The sequence below is a fragment of the Tinamus guttatus genome, unplaced genomic scaffold (genome assembly GCF_059628265.1).
Source record: "Tinamus guttatus ecotype Peru unplaced genomic scaffold, ASM5962826v1 Tinamus_guttatus_pri_ptg000087l, whole genome shotgun sequence".
Taxonomy (NCBI): domain Eukaryota; kingdom Metazoa; phylum Chordata; class Aves; order Tinamiformes; family Tinamidae; genus Tinamus; species Tinamus guttatus.
The window spans coordinates 860,431-877,517 of record NW_028288621.1 but is presented as its reverse complement, the minus strand read 5'-3'; the positions used below and the strand labels follow the sequence as shown (position 1 = coordinate 877,517).

General features: G+C 56.0%; 2 protein-coding genes across 2 annotated transcripts in view; both read left to right on the top strand.

Annotated features, from left to right (window-relative positions):
• Positions 1–607, top strand: part of LOC148595533 (adenylate cyclase type 10-like) — a 253,341-nt gene extending 252,734 nt beyond the window's left edge. The window contains 3 exon segments of the mRNA XM_088520384.1: positions 15–91; positions 415–462; positions 465–607. Of these exon segments, the coding sequence (XP_088376510.1) occupies positions 15–91; positions 415–462; positions 465–607 (268 nt within the window).
• Positions 608–1,470: 863 nt separating this feature from the next.
• On the top strand, positions 1,471–12,037 carry LOC148595532 (adenylate cyclase type 10-like). Its single transcript, XM_088520383.1, has 20 exons — positions 1,471–1,582; positions 2,051–2,243; positions 2,815–2,901; positions 3,302–3,582; positions 3,763–3,899; positions 4,439–4,564; positions 4,818–5,072; positions 5,510–5,848; positions 6,369–6,420; positions 6,792–7,008; positions 7,361–7,468; positions 7,729–7,907; positions 8,357–8,513; positions 8,969–9,173; positions 9,251–9,347; positions 9,540–9,655; positions 10,306–10,423; positions 10,671–10,866; positions 11,197–11,385; positions 11,888–12,037. Exons 1-20 carry the CDS (start codon positions 1,515–1,517, stop codon positions 12,035–12,037), a joined length of 3,270 nt encoding a protein of 1,089 aa, XP_088376509.1. The 5' UTR covers positions 1,471–1,514.
• The last annotated feature ends 5,050 nt before the right edge of the window (positions 12,038–17,087 follow it).

Here is a 17,087-nt window from a genome sequence, read left to right as displayed (position 1 = left end):
TCTGTGTGTGCCAGGGCGGTGTCTGTTGGGGTCACGACCGGGACGGTGTTCTGTGGAGTCGTCGGCCACCGCGTGAGGCACGAGTACACAGGTAGGACTGGGTCACCCGAGGAGCGCGCGCCTGGGGGCTCTGTGCAGGCAGAGCCGCGCGCCAAAGGAAGCGGCGGAGCGGCAGGGAGCAGCCTGTGGCCCGTGTCTGCTGGGCCGGGCCTAGGGTTGGGCCTGTGGTCTAGCGGGGATGGCAGAGCAGAGCCGGGGCACTGTGGTGGGGGGAATGGGGCCTTGCTGCCCTTTGGGCTGTGCTCCCAGGGGTCGGGGGCTTGCCTGTGCTGCAGGCCAGGCAGCTGTTGGCCCTGGAGGCTGCAGTGGGTTGGGCTCCTAAGCATGTCGATGTGCGCTTTCTCTCTGTGGCAGTCATCGGCCAGAAGGTGAACTTGGCAGCCCGGCTGATGGAGTGCTATCCTGGGTAGTGTCGTGCGACACAGCGACCTACGCTGCCTCTCAGCTGCCCCATAGCTGCTTCAAGGAGCTGCCCGAGGTGAAGATGAAGGGGGTTGTTGATCCTGGCACCATCCATCAATACGTGGGCATCTCGGAAGAGCTGTGAGTGTCCTTGTTGAGCAGGCTGCTTGGGAGCACGTGGAGCCGTGGGTCAACTCTTGGTCAGCACAGAACAGCTGGGCAGAAAGAGAGCAAGCTGGGCCCTGCCTGGGCCTCCGTCCCTGGGGTTGAGAAGATGGAAAGCCGGGGCATGGCTCTGCTTTTGGCCTGCCTAGCCATGGGACTCCTGCTCTTAGGAGACTAGGAGTCTCTTTCCGTAGGGAAAGAGAAGGCTGCTGGGTGTCTGTAGGCACAGGGGGCCTTGCAGCCCCTCTCCAGGTAGCAGGGGCTTTCTGCTTGTTGTGCTTGCTGCATTTGAATGTTATCCTGGCTTGAACAGATAGTTTTTTTTCTTGCTTATCTTCATCTTCTCAGCATCTGCTGTAAGGCCCTGCTTCTCCAAGTTGCTCCTTGTGAGCAAAGTCCAGGGAAGCAGTTGGCAGGAACAATGGATGGAGTGTGGGCAGCACACGAGGTCACTGCAAAGAAGAGTGGGCACCCAAGAGCCCACCCACAGCTCCATGCGTGACACTACACCCTCCAGCTTCTGCCTACTGAATTGACTTTATTTTTTCTCTTTCTCCTGCTAGCATATTTGGCATGGAGCTCAAAAAGGAGAGGCCCAAGAATTCCCCCTTGCTCGGTAGGTGGAGAACACCTGGGTCTCCTGAACACCCATCTCCTGCCCTTCAGACCAGCTAGTCCCACGGAGGGAAATGGGGAGGCAGGGAGGGAGGACAGGTGCCATGATGGCAAGAGGGAAGGGTGCCAATGGTTCTTTGCTTTTGAGCTTGCTGCAACTGCCTGCTCTCTTGCTTGCCTTTGCAGGCCGGGAGAAGGAGATTGCCCTCTTTCAAAGCTATGTGCAAGGCTACGTGGCTAGGAAGGAAAGCCACATCCTGGCACTTGAGGGCATGAAAGGCTCTGGAAAGAGCCATTTACTCTCCGAGCTTGCCAATTTAGGCCGGGCTGCTGGGCACAGGTGAGTGCAGTTGAGCAGTGTGGGTGCATTGCCTCCCCTGGCCTCCTACTGATACTCACAGGATCTTCAAGGTCCCCTGCCAGTGTGCCTGGCCCTTGGGCTGTAGCAGCCCTCATAAGGCAACGTCTCCATGCACCTGGGAGCAGAGCAGCCGCGTGCTCCCCTCCTAGCTCTTGAGGGAGCTAGAAGGGTCTTCTGCAGCCCCTGCTGTTGAGCTTTGGGCCAGGCACAAAGCAAAGTAGAGCCTGAGCCCATGGCATTTCTGCAGCTGCAGACTGAAGGGAATAAGCCCAAGTGGCCTGCCTGACAAATGCTGCTGGCATTGAGGGGCTGGCCTGGGGCTGTTATGTCCAGAGTACCCTTGCTCTCAGCCCCAGATTGTGCCTCTCCCTAAGAGCGGTGCTTTGGAGGTCTGGGGCTCTTTGGGGCCCTCTCTGAAGCTCGGTGCCTTTTGCTTTTGCATGGCAGGGTAGTGGCTGTGGAGCTGACGGAGCTCAGCCTGAAGCAGGACTACTCTGTTGTGCGAGTGATGATAGCCATGGCAATGGGTCTGCAGGCCTGCAAATCCTGCAGCGCCAGGCAACTCGTGCTGCAGGAGAAACTCCAAGGAGTCCTGGAAGAGAGCAGCTACTGCCTCCTCAATGCCCGTTTCCTGGTGAAGGTGAGAGCGAGAGCCCTCTATGGCCGGGGCCAAGGTCTGCTTGTGAGACGTCCTGTGGCAGTGGTCATTTGGCTGCTCTCCTGGGCAGTGGCCTTAGCTTCTGGTGGAAAGAGCTGGGGATAGCACAGACTTGTGTGTGGTCCCAGCGTGCAGCTCCCTGTTTGGAGTGAGTTCAAGCACCAGGCTGCTGCCGGCAGTTCAGCGGCCTGGCAAGGCCATTGCAGAGAGGCTTTGAGATGGGGCTGATGAGCTGGTGCTGAGCTCGCCACTGCCTGAGCACTCTGCCCCCTCCCAGAATACCCACTGTGAGGAAACAAGCTCTTCTCCTCTTGCCACCCTCTGCCTTCCTCCCTCACCTCCAACACACTGGCTAGAAGCCCTCTGCCAGAGAGCCTCAGCAGGAGCTCTTCTCTAGGCTCAAGCTGGCGTCCACACTGTCTCCTCCCCATTGTGTGGAGGAGAGCTAAGATGCTGAGGGCAGCGGAGTTTTGCTTGGTTGGGCTTGTGTGCTGGGTTGTCTTGGTGAAATGCCCTGAAAGGCTGTTTCTCTGTGCCTGTGCTTTTTGGGCAGTTTCCTGTCTCAGAGAAGATTTCACAGATGAGTGGAGCTCAAAGGGCACTGGAAGAGGAGCTGGCTTTTAAGAAAGTGCTGCAGAAGGTGAGCAATTCTCTCCCTCACAGACCAGAGAAGGAAAGCAAGCCAACAGGTTGAGGGTTCTGCAGCAGAGTGCTGGGAGGTGGCAGGAGGATGATGTACTGGAGTCATTGCTCATCAGAGGCTAAACGTCCCGTGCCAACCCCCGGGTAACTTTCCTCCTGTCAAGACAGAGGACTCGTAGTCAGGAGGAGGAATGGAGTCTTTCTGCACCCCTTTGTCCGAGAGACCTTCAAGTCTCAGAGAAAGAAAGAGTTGGGGAGATACTGAACCGCTAAGTAGCTAGGGAGAGGAAAGAGGCTGCAGAGCGTTCTCTGTCTGGAGAGGGGCTGGCCAAAGTCCCTCCCAGTGAAGATGCGTGAGAATTGCTCAGAATCCAGCTCGAATAACCTGTTTGTTTCAGACTTTTGAAGACAACATCCTCTTTCTTGTTGACAACGCGCACCACATCGACTCTTCCTCCTGGGCTGTTATGTCACACGTGCTCAGAGACGTCCCAAGTTTTATGGTCATGGGCTTTGCTCCTGATCCCTGCAGAGGACAGAGGCTCTGCAAAGCTGCAGCAGACATCATGAAGTTGCAGCAAACAACCTGTATTCATCTGGAGGAGCTGAACCCTGCAGCAGTCGTGCAGAAAGCCTGCCAGTACCTCGGAGTGGTCAGTGTGCCCCATGACCTAGAGACGTAAGTGGCAGGCAGGGCCGCTGAGCTCTGTTTTTTCTGTGGCTTTCAGCAAGCGCTGTGTCTTCAGCACAGCTCATGTGCCAAAGACAGGCGGAGTCGCGGCTGGTGAAGAGGCTGCTCTGAGGAGGGTCCTGCCTTCCTTTGCCTGTGTCACTCCCAGCTGCATCTGCTCCTTTCCAGGTTCCTGATGCAGAGAAGCAGTGGGATGCCCTTCTACTGTGAGGAACTGCTGCGCTACCTCCACGAGCACAACATGCTCTTGCTCCGTCCCCTACGGAAGGATGATGGAACGGAGGCCAAGTGGGAGACCCTCTTCAGTAAGCACCTTTGTGTCTGACTGCCTAGTTGGTGTGGTCCATCTTCCACCGCCCCTTCTTGTCGTGTTCCCCTGTGAGTTTGGCACGGCCAGATGGGGCAGGAGTCCAGAGCCTGGTCTCCATCAGGTGTGGGTTCCTGTGTGTCTTGCTGCTGCAATAGGCCAAGCACATGCTGGGGACTGGGGTGGCTTTGCGAGGGTCAACAGCAATGCCAATGTGGCAGAAAATGTCAAATGGCGAGAAGAGGTGCTCCCTGACCTGCTGTGGTCAGGAACAAGCATGAGCTGAGGTGGTTCATACCTGGAGCAGTGCTGCGAGTCCCGTGGCTGCAGTTTCCCTTGTCTGCAGCCCTGCAGCCAAACATGGCAGGATTCATCCTGCTGCTGCCAGGCCTCGGCTGCTCTAAGCCCTGCTGGGGGTGAATGCGAAAGAGAGGAGGATGGAGGGAGGGAAGATCCATAATCCTTGCAAGCTCAAGCTGCGGGACGAAGGGTCTCCCTCGTGATAACCGCGTTATCCTGCTCTCTTGCTCCGCTCAGCTTCTGTGATGGAGGCTCCTCGTGTCGGCCCATCCAGAAGGTCCAGCATGCGCCAGGACTGCAGGGTGTGCACCATCAAAGCTGATGTGAACCTGCAGCACACCGTGCTTCCACCCACCCTGAAAGGTGAGGGGCTGAGCCCTGCTGTACCTGCAGCATTCGCTCGGGGGTTTCTCCTTTCCCCGGTCCCTGCTCCCTGTGATTGCAGGGGAGCTGCGCCGTGTTCAAGATGTGTGCCTTGCATTGCCCTTGCCCGGTGGGTTTGGTCCCAAGGAAGCCAGGCTAAATGCCAGTGCTTCCTGCATTGAAGAGAATGCAGCCTCGCTGGGCTCAGCCTTGGGAGAGGGCAGGAGACAGATGCGTGTCCTGTTTTTGTCAGGGATTGCACTGACTGAGCTGGACAGCATGAATTTCTCAGAACGGATGGTTCTGAAGTGTGCAGCTGTCATTGGGCCGATGTTCACCACGGAGCTGCTGTTCCACATCCTTCCCAAGTGGACCAGGGCCAAGATGAATCAGATCCTGACCATGTTGGTGAAAAGCAACATCTTGAGGTGGCAGAATGCCAAAACGGTGGCAGAAGACAGCAGTGTTTCCCTCAGGTGGTCTGCCACAACCCAGGAGGAACAGAAAGGTAAGTGGTGATAAGAGGAGCCCAGGAGCACCATGGGCTTCTGCTGCTCCTGGCACTGCTCCTGCTGGAGCTCCGCAGGGCACGGCGCACTGCCCCTCTGGCCGTGTGTAATGGCCAGGGCAGCCTCACCGTTGGGGTTGGGTTGGGATGGGGAGCATAGCAGGGAGGGACTGCCCTTCAGAGATTGCAAAGCAGGAGCTGGCTGAGGCTTCCTTGTGCTGATGGTTGCAGTGCAGCTGACTGCTGTCTGTTGGGACGCAGAGCAGAGCAGCAGCCTGTTGCATGGGCCATGCTAGTCTCAGCGAGGCAAGGGGACCCTTTTGCTCGAGTGCGGCGGGGCACTGAGTGCAGGAGTGCTGCTTTCCTACCAAGGATCCCTGCCGAGGGCTCCCCGTCCTTCATGCGCTGGCTGTGACGGCCCTGAGCCGTGGCCCCAGCTCTGGCTGTTGCAGCACCCCGTTGCCTTTCAGAGGAGCAGCAGAGCGAGGAGCTGCAGGCCGACGTCCTGGCCTTCCGCGCGCCGCTGCTGCGGGAGGCCGCCTACGAGCTGTGGCCCAAGGCGCAGAGGGCGGCCATGCACCGCAAGTGCGCAGCCTTCCTGGAGGAGCAGGCGCACAAGTGCCAGTGCTGCGGCGGAGGGGACTTTGTGGCCTTCCACCGCTTGGCCGTCAGCAGCACCCAGGAGGGAGAGAGCTGGGACAACGATGCTGGCAAAGGCTGCTCTGCCAGCTGGACAAATGTGGAGACCGTGGGGGATGAGCTCCCTGCCACTACGGGTATGCTGCCTGCCGTGCTCTGCAGCCTGGGCCTTCCCACGGTGCTTGCACTATTCCTGGGGGTGCTCCTCTGTCTCCAGCCGTGTCTGCAGAAGCAGTTCCCTGAAACACAGGGGTGCTTTCAGTGCAGTGCAGTTGCTTTCCCAAGACTAGCTGAGTCCTCCCCTGAGCACAGCTGCACAGCTCAAGGCATGCTGTGCACAGAGCAGAGAGCATCTGTCCCCTTGGGCACCCTCGTGCCTTTCCCTGGAATCACCAGAGAGCAGCCCCTCTCCCGGCAGTGACAAGAGCCTTGGGGTGCACCCCGCAGCCCAGCAGGTCAAGGTGCATTTCCTGGTGGGCGTGCTACCCTTGCCCAAAACATAACACACCTGCAGAGAAGGGAGATCTTGGGGAAAAGTGGCCAGGAAAAGAGGTGCCGTCCATGCCGTGGCTCTCCTTTCTTGCTGACACATTATGCAAGATGCAACTTGTGCCCCTTGAGAACTGAGGGAATATTTAACTCATGCTTTGTTTGCAGATCCTGCAGGATCCCAGCAGAATAAAATGAGCTTCTGGGATGAGACCTTACGGTGAGGAGAGCAGCATTTGATTATTAGTGGAAGTCAGTGGCCTCAGGGTCTCCAGCGGGACATTGGAGTTCCCAGCTTTGCCTACTGGCTGTGACCCCAGCCGAGGAAAGGGCCAGCCTGCTGGGTGGGAGCTGGGATGTGATGGCTTGAGGAAGCCGGGGGGATCACAGTGAGGACTGTCCCATTGTGGTGCAGCAGCCCTGGCATCCTGGGGTTTTCTGGCTGTAAGAGAGCCCTGCTGCAAGCTGGGCATTGCAGTGCTAGAATGCGAGTGTCAGGTGCGCTAGGACGTGCTCTTCCTCGAGGCAGGCAGAGCAGGGCAGGTGATGCTAGCGTGTCTCCTCTTTCTCTGTGATCTTGTCTCCAAACAGAACCACGGAACAGTTTATGGCCAGGACAGAGCCGACGGTGCCCAACAAGACCAAAGAGATGCCCGGTGCCACCTGCTCCTGTGAATGCAAGGCCACTGTGGACTTGGTGCTCGTGCCCTTGGCTCACCACCACCTGGAAATGGGCAACGATGCCAGGGCAATTTATTACCTGCTGGAGAGTGCTGCTGCCTACTTGCACGTCTCCAACAACTACCTGGTGAGCCGGCCTGCTTGCCAGAGCCCCATGCACATGGAGTCCTCCCAGTTGCCTTGCCCTGGGAAAGCCCATTTCCCCCTTGAGAAAGGACAGGCCTCTGTGGCACCTGGGCATGAATGACTGTGCTCAGACCCAGGCTCTTCCTCCTGCTTGCCTCTCCTGTGGGAAGAGGAGCACGACCTTGGCACGAGGTGCACCTGCAAGGAGTGCTGTGCTGTGTGTGAGGGTGGGCATTGCTGGGGCAGAGGTGACCCGTCCTCAGAGAGATGCGGGAGGCAAGCAGGTGGCAGTGGTGGGGCTTCATGCAGGATCTGCACCGACGCTCACCTGCTCTCCGTGTGCTTGTCCAAAGGCCTTCACCAGCCTGAAGAAAGCCGAGGCCCTGAGGAGCTCCTTGAGTAAGGAAGGCAAGGGGCTGGGCAGCTTTGAAGAAGCCGCCTTCCTCAGCCTGAAAGGGGAGGTAAAGTGACAGGGAGGACCTGAGGGCTCTGCTGGCGGGAGGACTTGCACAGCCTCCTGGGGGCCCTGGGGCGGTTGTGGGGACATTCCTGGCATTCGGATGCAAGGGCAGCTGCTCTGCACAGTGTCTTCTGTGAGCCCTTCGCCCTCCAGCCAAAGGCAGTCAAGGCCCTTGGCCCTGAATCAGCCACAGCCTTGAAAGTTGGTGTGTCCTCAGTGGGAGCCCCTTGGGACTGTCCTTACAGCCCTTCTCCCATGCAGGTCTGCTACAATATGGGGTGCATGGACTTGGCAGAGAAGACCATCAGAAAGGCACTGAGCCTGCTGAAGAGGAAATTCCCAGTCACCTCGGCGGGTGTCTTCTTCAAGTCTCTGCTGGAGAAGTCACCCCATGGCTCTTATAGGAAGAGCAGAGACTCCTCCACCCCTCAAGAAGCAGGGTAAGACCCTGACGGGAAAGGGAAGGCAAGAACGAGCCATTTCCGTGCTGGCCTGAGGCCCTTGGCCCACACCTGCCTCAGCTTCACTGCAGAGCGTAGCTCTTAGCATGGGGAAAGGTGCAGAAGGCCCTGGAGGCTGATGGATGGTGGGGTGGCCTGTGCTGGGTGTTCGGGATGGTGTGGGTGAGAGCAGGGAGCTGTTAGCCGGGGTAGAGGCTGCAAAGGCAGCAGCCAGTGACCAGGCTGCCATGCAGCAGCCCTTTTGCTCCCTGCACCGTGGTGCCAGCACGTCCTTGTGAGCAGTCATCTTTCCCCGGTGCTGCTTATTGCCCCCCTCCCACAAGCCCTGCCTGCCTGAGCAGCCTCCTGTGCTCCCCGGCTACCCCTGGCCCCCTCACTCAGCCCCCTGTAGCTCGTGGCTGGGCCCAGCAGCTTCTCCTGTGCGGCAGGAGGGAGAGGCTCCCCTGGCTGTTCCGGCAGAGCCGCTGCCTTGCCCTCCTGCGGCAGCTCTTCAGCCAGCGGAACACGTCCAGCGGGCAGAGGCTCTCGCGCCTGGCAGCGCGCATGAAGCTCCGCGCGGACGTGGAGTCTGCGCACGCGAGTCACGTGAGTGCTGTCTCTCTGCAGCAGTAGCAGACGTGTTTCTGACAGAGCTCCTTTGCCCTGCTGGCAAGAAGAGGCCAAATGCCACGGGGATGGCCACATGGTTGAGGTTTTTTTTTTGCAAGCTTCTAGGAGGCATGGGTGTTGTTGGTTTGGGTTGCTCCTCCCATGGGACTGGTTTCCTGATTGTAACCAGTTTCTGTACTGTGGGATTTCCTTGTGACCATTTATATAAACCTAGTGTTTAGAAGCACCCTGTGGCCCTTGTCGTGACATGGCCATAATCAGAAGAGCATAAGAAGAGTTGGTCATCTGAGACCAACTCTTGGGTGAGAGGCTTGTGAGTAAAAGAGAAGAGGGAAAGCGCCCATTGGGTTCATGGCCTGTGTCCCCTAGGCCAGAGAATCCCCTTGGGGAGATTTAGTGTTTTGCACACTCACCTCTTTGGACCATTTCAGATCCTGCGGTCCTACATGGAGCACGCGCAGCACTGCCAGGAGCTGGGCAGCCTGGATGAGTGGCTGCAGTACGGGTGGGCGGCCGTGCGGCTCAGCGCTGACGTGGAGCCTTTTGAAGGAGGGGTACTCAGTGCTGCGGAAAGGGCCCAGGCCCTGTCCCATCTGAACCTCAGCCTGGGAAATCTGCCCCTCTCTGTCACCGTCGGTAGGTAGTGCCTGCACTCCCTGTGAGAAGAGCTCTCTGCAGAGAGAGCCTGTGTGAGTCTGCTTCTGTCTCGCCAGGCTATCGCGCCATGAGCCTGAGCATGGAGCTGGAGAAGCCCGACCTGGACTCCAAGGTCCTCAACCCGCTCTTCACCGCGCTCTTTCTGCAGATGAGGTAATCCTGCTGCTGCACACCCTGCCCTTGCGCGGTGTCAGGGGGTCACTGCAAAGGCCAATGGAGTTGGCAGAAAGAGCAAAGGAGGGAAAGGGCGGGAAGATGGGAGGGGAATGGGAAGCATTTGGAGGTGCTGGCTTGGATGCCACACCAAGGAGGTGCTCCATGGAGTCTCGTTGTGTTCCTCCGCAGGTACCCAGAGTGTGCAGAAGTGCTCTCCAGGCTAGAGAAGCAGGTGGCTGGAGAGCACAGGATCGCTGGGCAGGCCTGCTTCTTCTCCTGCTGCCTCGACCTCCTGCTTTATGCTGGTAAGTGCTCAGTGAGGAGGTCTGCAGAGAGGCAGGAGGCTTGCAGAAATGGCTTTTCTCCTGATACAACACTGAGCCCAGAGGCTCCAAGCAATCCTTTGGCTCCTTCAGCAGCGTGCTTGCCCATTTGGCTCTGTGGGTGTCTCTCTTTCCTTCCCTCTCCCGCTTCCTCTCTCTTTTTCTGCATTGTATACAGATGATCCCAGAGTAAGGTCAAAATGCTTGCAATTCCCATCTTTGCTTGGTGTGTTTCGGGAGGTTCTCCCTTCTGAAAATTCTTCTCAGGCTCCCTCTGCTCTGGCTCCTGGGGAAGCGGGCACAGTTGTGCTCGTGTGTGCCTGACCAGGAGGTCCCTTGGAGCCCATGCGCTGCAGTCACTCTCATTTGCTGATCAATGGCAGCAGCTCTCGGTTGGTGCTAGCAAGCTGCTCCTTAAAAGGACACTGATGTGAAGATTGAATAGCCCTGAGGAGCTGGGGGAGAGCTCCAGGCCTTGCATTGCTCCTCTTAGTTTTTGCTTGCCCTCTGAGTGCTTCCCAATCCTATAATGGGCCAGCTGTGCTTGAGCTTTCTCCTACTATGAGGGCCTGAGGAAAAGCAAGGCAGCGGAGGGCAGTGCTGCTTCTCTGAGATATGTTTGTATTACACAGGCTGGGAGTACAAGTCATTTGAGGAGTGCTGGAGATTCATAGAGAAGAATAAAGACAACTGCACCCTCAAGTCTCAGAATAGCATCCTGCTGCGGCTGTATTCGTCCCTGGCTCTTTGGTACGTTACACACTTGCTCTGAGTGGAGTGGCAAGAGGCCCCCAGCAGTGAGTGATTCTCATGGGGGAGGTGGGAGCTGTGGGTTTTTCATGTCACTCATCCTGTGTCCAACAAGGCGGCTGTCCCTGGAGATGAAAAGGACTAGTGGGGAGAGGCTTTGCACTGGGAGCAAGATGGCCGGGAGAGAGCCCAGAAGAGAGCCCAATTCCTGCTCGTCTCTACACAATGTGTGCCTGTTTCTCTGTAGGTTTGCGAGGCTTGGGCAGTGGGACAGCTTCCAGCAGCCCTTTGAAAAGGCCAAGTGGCTGCTGAAGAGAGCCGACAGCTCCTTTTTGGCTACCCAAGCCCGCACGCGGATGCTGGAGTGCTACACCCTGGTGCTGAAGAATGATCTGGAGCACAGCTTGTCGAGGGCCCGTGAGAGCAGCCGAGGGGCTCTAAGGGTGAGGGACCAGGAGGAAGGGCATGTGCTGTGAGGGGGTGCAGGGAAAGCTGCCGTGGCCTAACAAGGCCGGGTGGAAGCAGCCGTGATGGGATGGAGCCAGGGCACAGGCAGAGCAGAGTGGCTTAAGAGAAGACCATGGCAAAAGCCTCCTGCTGTAATGCCTGCTCTAAAGGAGGGATTGTGGCTCCACAGAGCTTTGTGCACTTTGCCTGCCTTGCCAGCTGTGCACTCCTGGTTGCTTTGTGGCTGCTTTTCTCCTTGGGGAACAGGTGCTGCAGTGGAGCTCCATGCCTTATCCTGACGTTCCTCTCCCTTGTTCTCTCGGTAGCTTGCAGAAGAGGTTCTCTGTCGCTGCTTTGCATGCCCCGTCTTCTACCCCAGAGTCCAACACCTGAGAGCCTACCTTTTCCATGTGCTGGGGAACAAAGCAGAGAGCCTTGCATGCCTCAACCAGGCCCTCCAAGCCTCTAAGGTGCATGGCAACCTTCTGGAGAAGACATGGCTGGAGATGAGCACCGTAAGTTGATGTTCCTTGTCTCTGAGTTGCTTCCTGGGCAGAGGAGCAGCATGCCCTAGGAGAAGGTGGCACCAAGAGCACTGCAGCAGGTGGATGTAGGGCCAGCACCCAAGAGAGCCTCAAGAGCAGGCTCTGACAGCCCTTGGGGAGCCCCTCAGCAGGAGGGCAGTGGCAGCTGCGCTGTGTCTCACGCAGGCAGGGCCGGAAGGGCACCTGAGGAAGCAGCAGGCACTGCAGCTGCTCCTCTGCGGCATCTCTGCTGCGCTGAGGAGAGGTGAAGCTGAATCTTTGCCTCTCCCTTAAGGCAGCTGTGGGAGCCCAGCAGTCGTCACTTGCTTTCCCTCTCCTTGCCCTCCCTCATGGGCTTTTGCAGTATGGCAAGAGGGTTGGGGGAAGGAACAAGCTCCCACGAGAGGCTGTGCTTCCTTTTCCAGACAGCAGTTACAGCTCCGGGGCTCTCCTGTTCTTCTCAGCTATCACTTTTTTTTTAATTTTTCCTTAGGAGTTGTGGTTCAGTGAACGGGGCCCTGTGGAAGATCTGTGGCTGAAGACAGCACCCCATTTTCCACATCTGTTTGAAGCAGAGCCAGAAGAGTGCAGCTGCAGGTACCTGCTGAAGCTGCCCACACTGCAGCGTGAGGATGCGTTCTGAGGAATTAAATAATTAAACCATGCCGTTCTCTCTGTGGTCTGTGGATCCAGGCAGAACACTGAAAGAGGACGCTGAAGGCGTGCAAGGAGTGTCTGGGGCCTGGGTGGTTTATGGAGAAAGCTAGACTGTGGGGAAGCTGTCACTGAATCTTGGAGTCTTTAAGAGATCCAAGAACGGCTGTAAAGCAGTTCAAAGTATTGTCCCCCCCCGTCACTGCCTCTGTCCAAATGAGCATTGGGAAAAAGGCACCACAAAGCAGGTGGGCTCTGAGGGCTGCCTGTCTGTGTGGTGTGGATGCTCACACATCAAAGACATCCATACATCATTGCACGGAAGGCCCCCATGGAAGGCTCCAAATAGCCTGCAGCCGTGCGGTTTTGTACTCTAAGCGCGAGGCTACTGTCTGGGACACTTGACTTCAAGGTGGCACCCTGGAGAGCTGGCTTTTTCAGACTTTCTTTTGGGCAAGAAATCTGTAATAAACTGCTCCCAGGTAGAGGAAGGCTGCTCCAAGAAGAAACAGGGAAGCCTTCCAAGTGTGGGCGCAATCCTATGTGTTGTACTCTATGTAAGCTAGCTGTGAAGTGGAGAAGCCGCTAGCTTTCTATGCTAAAGAAGGATGCTAAAGAAGGATGGCCAAGAAGCAGGAAAAAGGGCACAGTCCTGCAGCGTATGATGTGCATGGACTCCGGTATAATGAACCAAAGATGTTTTATCAAGCATCAGATACAACTTATATACCATACTAAACCAAATATAATTCCTTATTTGCAAAAAGCATGCGAAGTGCAGTTACTAAATAAGCCAATAGTATAAAGAATCCATCAAAATTATCTAATAAGCTTCTTAATCACATGCCATGTGTGCGGTTGCAGTTTTCCTCTTTTTTTTTGCTTTGTTCCTTATCTGTTGATAAGATGTTCTGTACTGTCGTCCCTGAGGTGAATTAACAAGACACCTGGACTGCCACCCTTGAGGTTGGTTATCTGCTAACAAGGCATCCTGTACTGCTGTTCTTGAGGTGGGCCTCCACACATGGGGAGATCTCTGGCCCCGGGGAGATCTCCTTCCCCATCTGCCCTCGGCTTTCGCATCGTTACCTCAAGGCTGGGAATTGCGCTCCCTTGGAAAGCCAACCTTTCAGCACAGTGCTCAGCAGAGCTGCAGCAGCTGCAGGGCCCTGCTGCTTGGGGCATGTATGTGCCTGCCCTCCCCTCTGCAGCCCCACCAAGCCAGGCCATGGGCAGGAGGGCAGGACCAGACCAAGGCTGGGCTCAGCCACAGGCCACGGTACCTGCAAGGTGCCCGGCAGCTGAAGAGAAGGAGACCAGTTTTACATCAGGGCTCCCAGGCCACTACCAACCCACAAGGGCTCTGCTGAGGACATGCACACCTCCCAGCTGGCCACAGTTGCCCTTTGGGCTCATTGGGCTACCAGGAAACATGTCTCCACCATGGAACACAAACCTTTCTGGAGGAATCACATGGGAAGGGCCATACTGGAACAGGGACGAAGGAGCAAAAAGATGAAGAATGCTTGTGGAGGCCGAAGCAGCACGCCAAGTGGAGCTCAGTCTCGGAGGCAGGCACCCACCAACACCATCATGGGACTGCGTGAGGAGACCCCATGGCCACCCGGCAAGCCCAAGCCCACGCATTACTCTCTGCCACCGTGCTCATCAGTGGGGGGTGAGTCCAGCACACAAACACCCTTCCTCACTGCATCCCCCTGTCCCCTGCCGCTGCCCTCTTCCCTCCCCACCTCGATGCTGGAACATCCCAGAGGGGCAGTTATCGCCATGGGAACACGGATGCTTCCCAGGGCTCCGTCCCGCTCTGCCCCGGGGCTGCCCAGGCAGCAGCAAGGCCACATGTGGAGCAGGGCCACACAGCACCAGGGGCCGCCAGCGGTGCCCAGGAGATGCAGGGAGCTGCTGGGCTCCAGGGCAGCCTGCACGATGGCTCACAAGGTAGGACCCAAATCCACCGCGGGTCTCATGGCCCTCAGACCACTGACATTTCCCTTTTCTCTCCTCCACTTTTCCCTCGTTCCCTTCCTGCAAAAGGGGCTGTCCATGGCAGGGAGGGAGGGAGGGAAGGAGGGAGGGAGGGAGGGAGGCTGATGCAGCCGAGCATGATCTCTGCCATGCCACACTGCTTGAGAGTGTTTTTGTTGTTGTTACCCTGGATGTTGTTTAGTTGATGATTTTTTTGATGTTTCTAAAATATCTATTAGTTACATATTTATTAAAGATATAATCTTGCAGTGTTGTGTGTTGATTCCAAGTGAGCTCTAGCACAAAAGCCTTTGCCACTGCAGGTATGTCCACAAAGACCCATTGTCACCATTTGGAACAATGGTAGAAATGTGTTAGCAGAACACCTGGTGGTTGAAAGTGCTCTTACAAGGGAAACTATGGCCTGGATGAATTAACTGAAAACTCATCAAAACTGAAAAAGGAAGCTGAATAGAGCAGCCTGAGCAAAACAAAACCATACATGGAAATAAGCAGCAAAAAGTTCATGAAAAGGACATCCGGAACCGTAATAAAGAGAATGCTTCCTAAATCTACCCTGGTGTTAATATTTTTATTCCTGATTAGGGTGACAACCTGTTTCTTGTGCCTAACAGATAGATGACTGCAATAAACAGTTCTTTTTCTCTAATTTCAAACAACTTACATGACTGCTGTCAGGGGGACCATTCTCTTAGGTACCAACCAACAGCACCATCTTCTAAGGCACCAGGATTCAAAGGGAAGGCTAAGCACCGGATGGGGAGGTGGACTGCTCCAGGCTCTTGTCATTGCAGTTACAGTTGGCAAAACTTGTGCTTGTCTTCATATAACTGAACACTTCTGAGAACCAGATCTTTTCTCTTAATACTTCTGGACTGCAGGAGACCAGAATGGTCCTTTTGTTCAAATTCCCCCACAGCTCCAGTTCTAAGGAGCTCTCCTCCCATCATCCATTTCAGGGGAGCTTCCTGGCAAGTGCCTCGTCCCCCAGCCGAGCAGTTCTACATGCGGCATAAAGGGGATCACAGTGCCGGCAGAAGGAGTGGGCAAGAGCAATCCTCCTGCGAGGTGAGAGCCTGGGAGGAGGCAATGGAGCAAATCCTGTGCTCTGCTACTTGTGGGAGGCAGATGCGTCTCTCGGAGTGGTTGCTCCGTCCCACCACACGCTGGGCTTTCTTGCTGCACAACCAGCAGGTAGCAGTGTCAGGATCATCTCTCTCTCTTCTTCTTCATTCCAGGGGCGCATGCAAGCTCTTGCCAAGACCGCCACCACTGAGAGCAGTCAGTTCACATGGAAGACTGAACCCAAAGAAGAGTGGGCAAGAAGAGGCTGGTGATGACAACATCAGCAAAGGTAATGTAAGACCCGGTAGGAACTTGTTCAGAGGTTTGCTCCCCTTGCTAGGAAATTCTAGTCAAGGCACTAAAGTCATGCATGGACTAGCACAGGTGTTCAGCTCTCTCTTATCCCCACTTTCAGGAAGCTCTCTTGGGTAGAGCCTGCTTCCGCAGCAGAGCCACTGTTCAGGGAGTCTGAGTGGGGTCACAGCACCAGCTGAAAGAGAAGGGAAGAGCAAGGCTCCCGTGAGGTGAGAACCTGGGAGAGGGCCCTTGACCTAATACTGTGCGCTGGTACTTGTGGCACGGGGATGTGTTTCCTGCACACATTGTCCTTCTGAATTAAGAAGGGTGGTTACCCCCTCCCACCATGCCCTGTGCTTTCTTGCTGCAGGATGAGCACGTACCTGGAAACAGTGAGTCTCTCCTCTTAGGCTGCTTTTTCTCTTCTGGCTTCCAGGTCCAAATGCAAGCTCTTCCCAAGACCTCCAGCAGCAGTAGCAGCAGTGGCCCGTGCTCCTGTTATTCCCAGCACCCAAAGGAAGGTGGAAGTAGAGGCTGGTAAGGACAGTTCCAGCAAAGGGAATATAACACCTGACAAGATTTTTTAGTCCTCTTTGCAGAGTATTCAAGCCAGGACAGAAATGGTAGAGTATGGCTGATGTTCTCTCTCCTATGCCCTTTCAGGGAATCTTTCTGGGAAGACCCTCTTTTCCCATCAGAGCCATTCTTCCAGAGACATAGTGGGCTCATGGTGACAGCAGAAGGGAGAGAGAAGAGCAAGTGTCCCAGGAGGTGAGAGCCTTGGAGAAGGCAAGAGGGCTGCTGCTGTGCTCTGATCCTTGTGGATGGGAGATGTGTGACTGGGGTGTAAAGCCCTTCTTGACTCGGAAATGCTGTTACATGCTGCCACCATGCCCTCTGCTTTCTTGCTGCATGGCAAACATCTAGCAGCATCTAGTGAAACTGTCATGAAGTTTCCCTGGGACACAAAGTCTCCCTACGCTCTGGAAGGCTATTGCCTTCCTGTCACCATGACCTGGCTTTTCCTGGTGCCAGGCAGGCAAGTGCAGAGCAGCAGGCGAGTGCTGCAGATCCTCTTTCCCAGAGACTGTCCTATCTGATGCATCGTTATATGCTTCCTCTTTCCAGGTGCGAGCTTGAGAGGTCACCAGAAAGAGCAGGCTGTAAATACACCCTCGCCTATGCTTCACCTGCCCAAGGTAGTAAGCTGCCAGATGAAGGAAGCACTGCCATTAAAGTCCCGAGGGGACAGGAGCTGAGGGCCTTGGCAGAGGGGGAAGCATTGTATGACTGTCTTCAGCTACCCAATGGGCCCTTTCTCCTGATCCATCCTTTCAGGGAGTCCAGCAAAGTGCGTCATTACCCTGAGGAGACTTCGTGCTCAAAAGTGGGCACAAGTTCATGTGCTGCCCACCATCCAGGAGGAAGCAAGGGAGGCAGCCAAAACAGTAGTGTTTTTTCCCAGGTGAGAGTCTTGGAAAAATGGTTTTGAGGAGCCCTGTGTTTCCGTACAGTGTTTCATGCTCAGGATAACAGTGGTGCGGAAGCACCTCCTGTTGCAGAAGCAGGTGTGCTGTCCGGGAGCGCAAGGAGAAGAAACTCATCCCACATGCTCATGTCCTCCTCTCCTCATATGTTTTCAGATTGCCACGCTGTCCCAGCAATTCCTG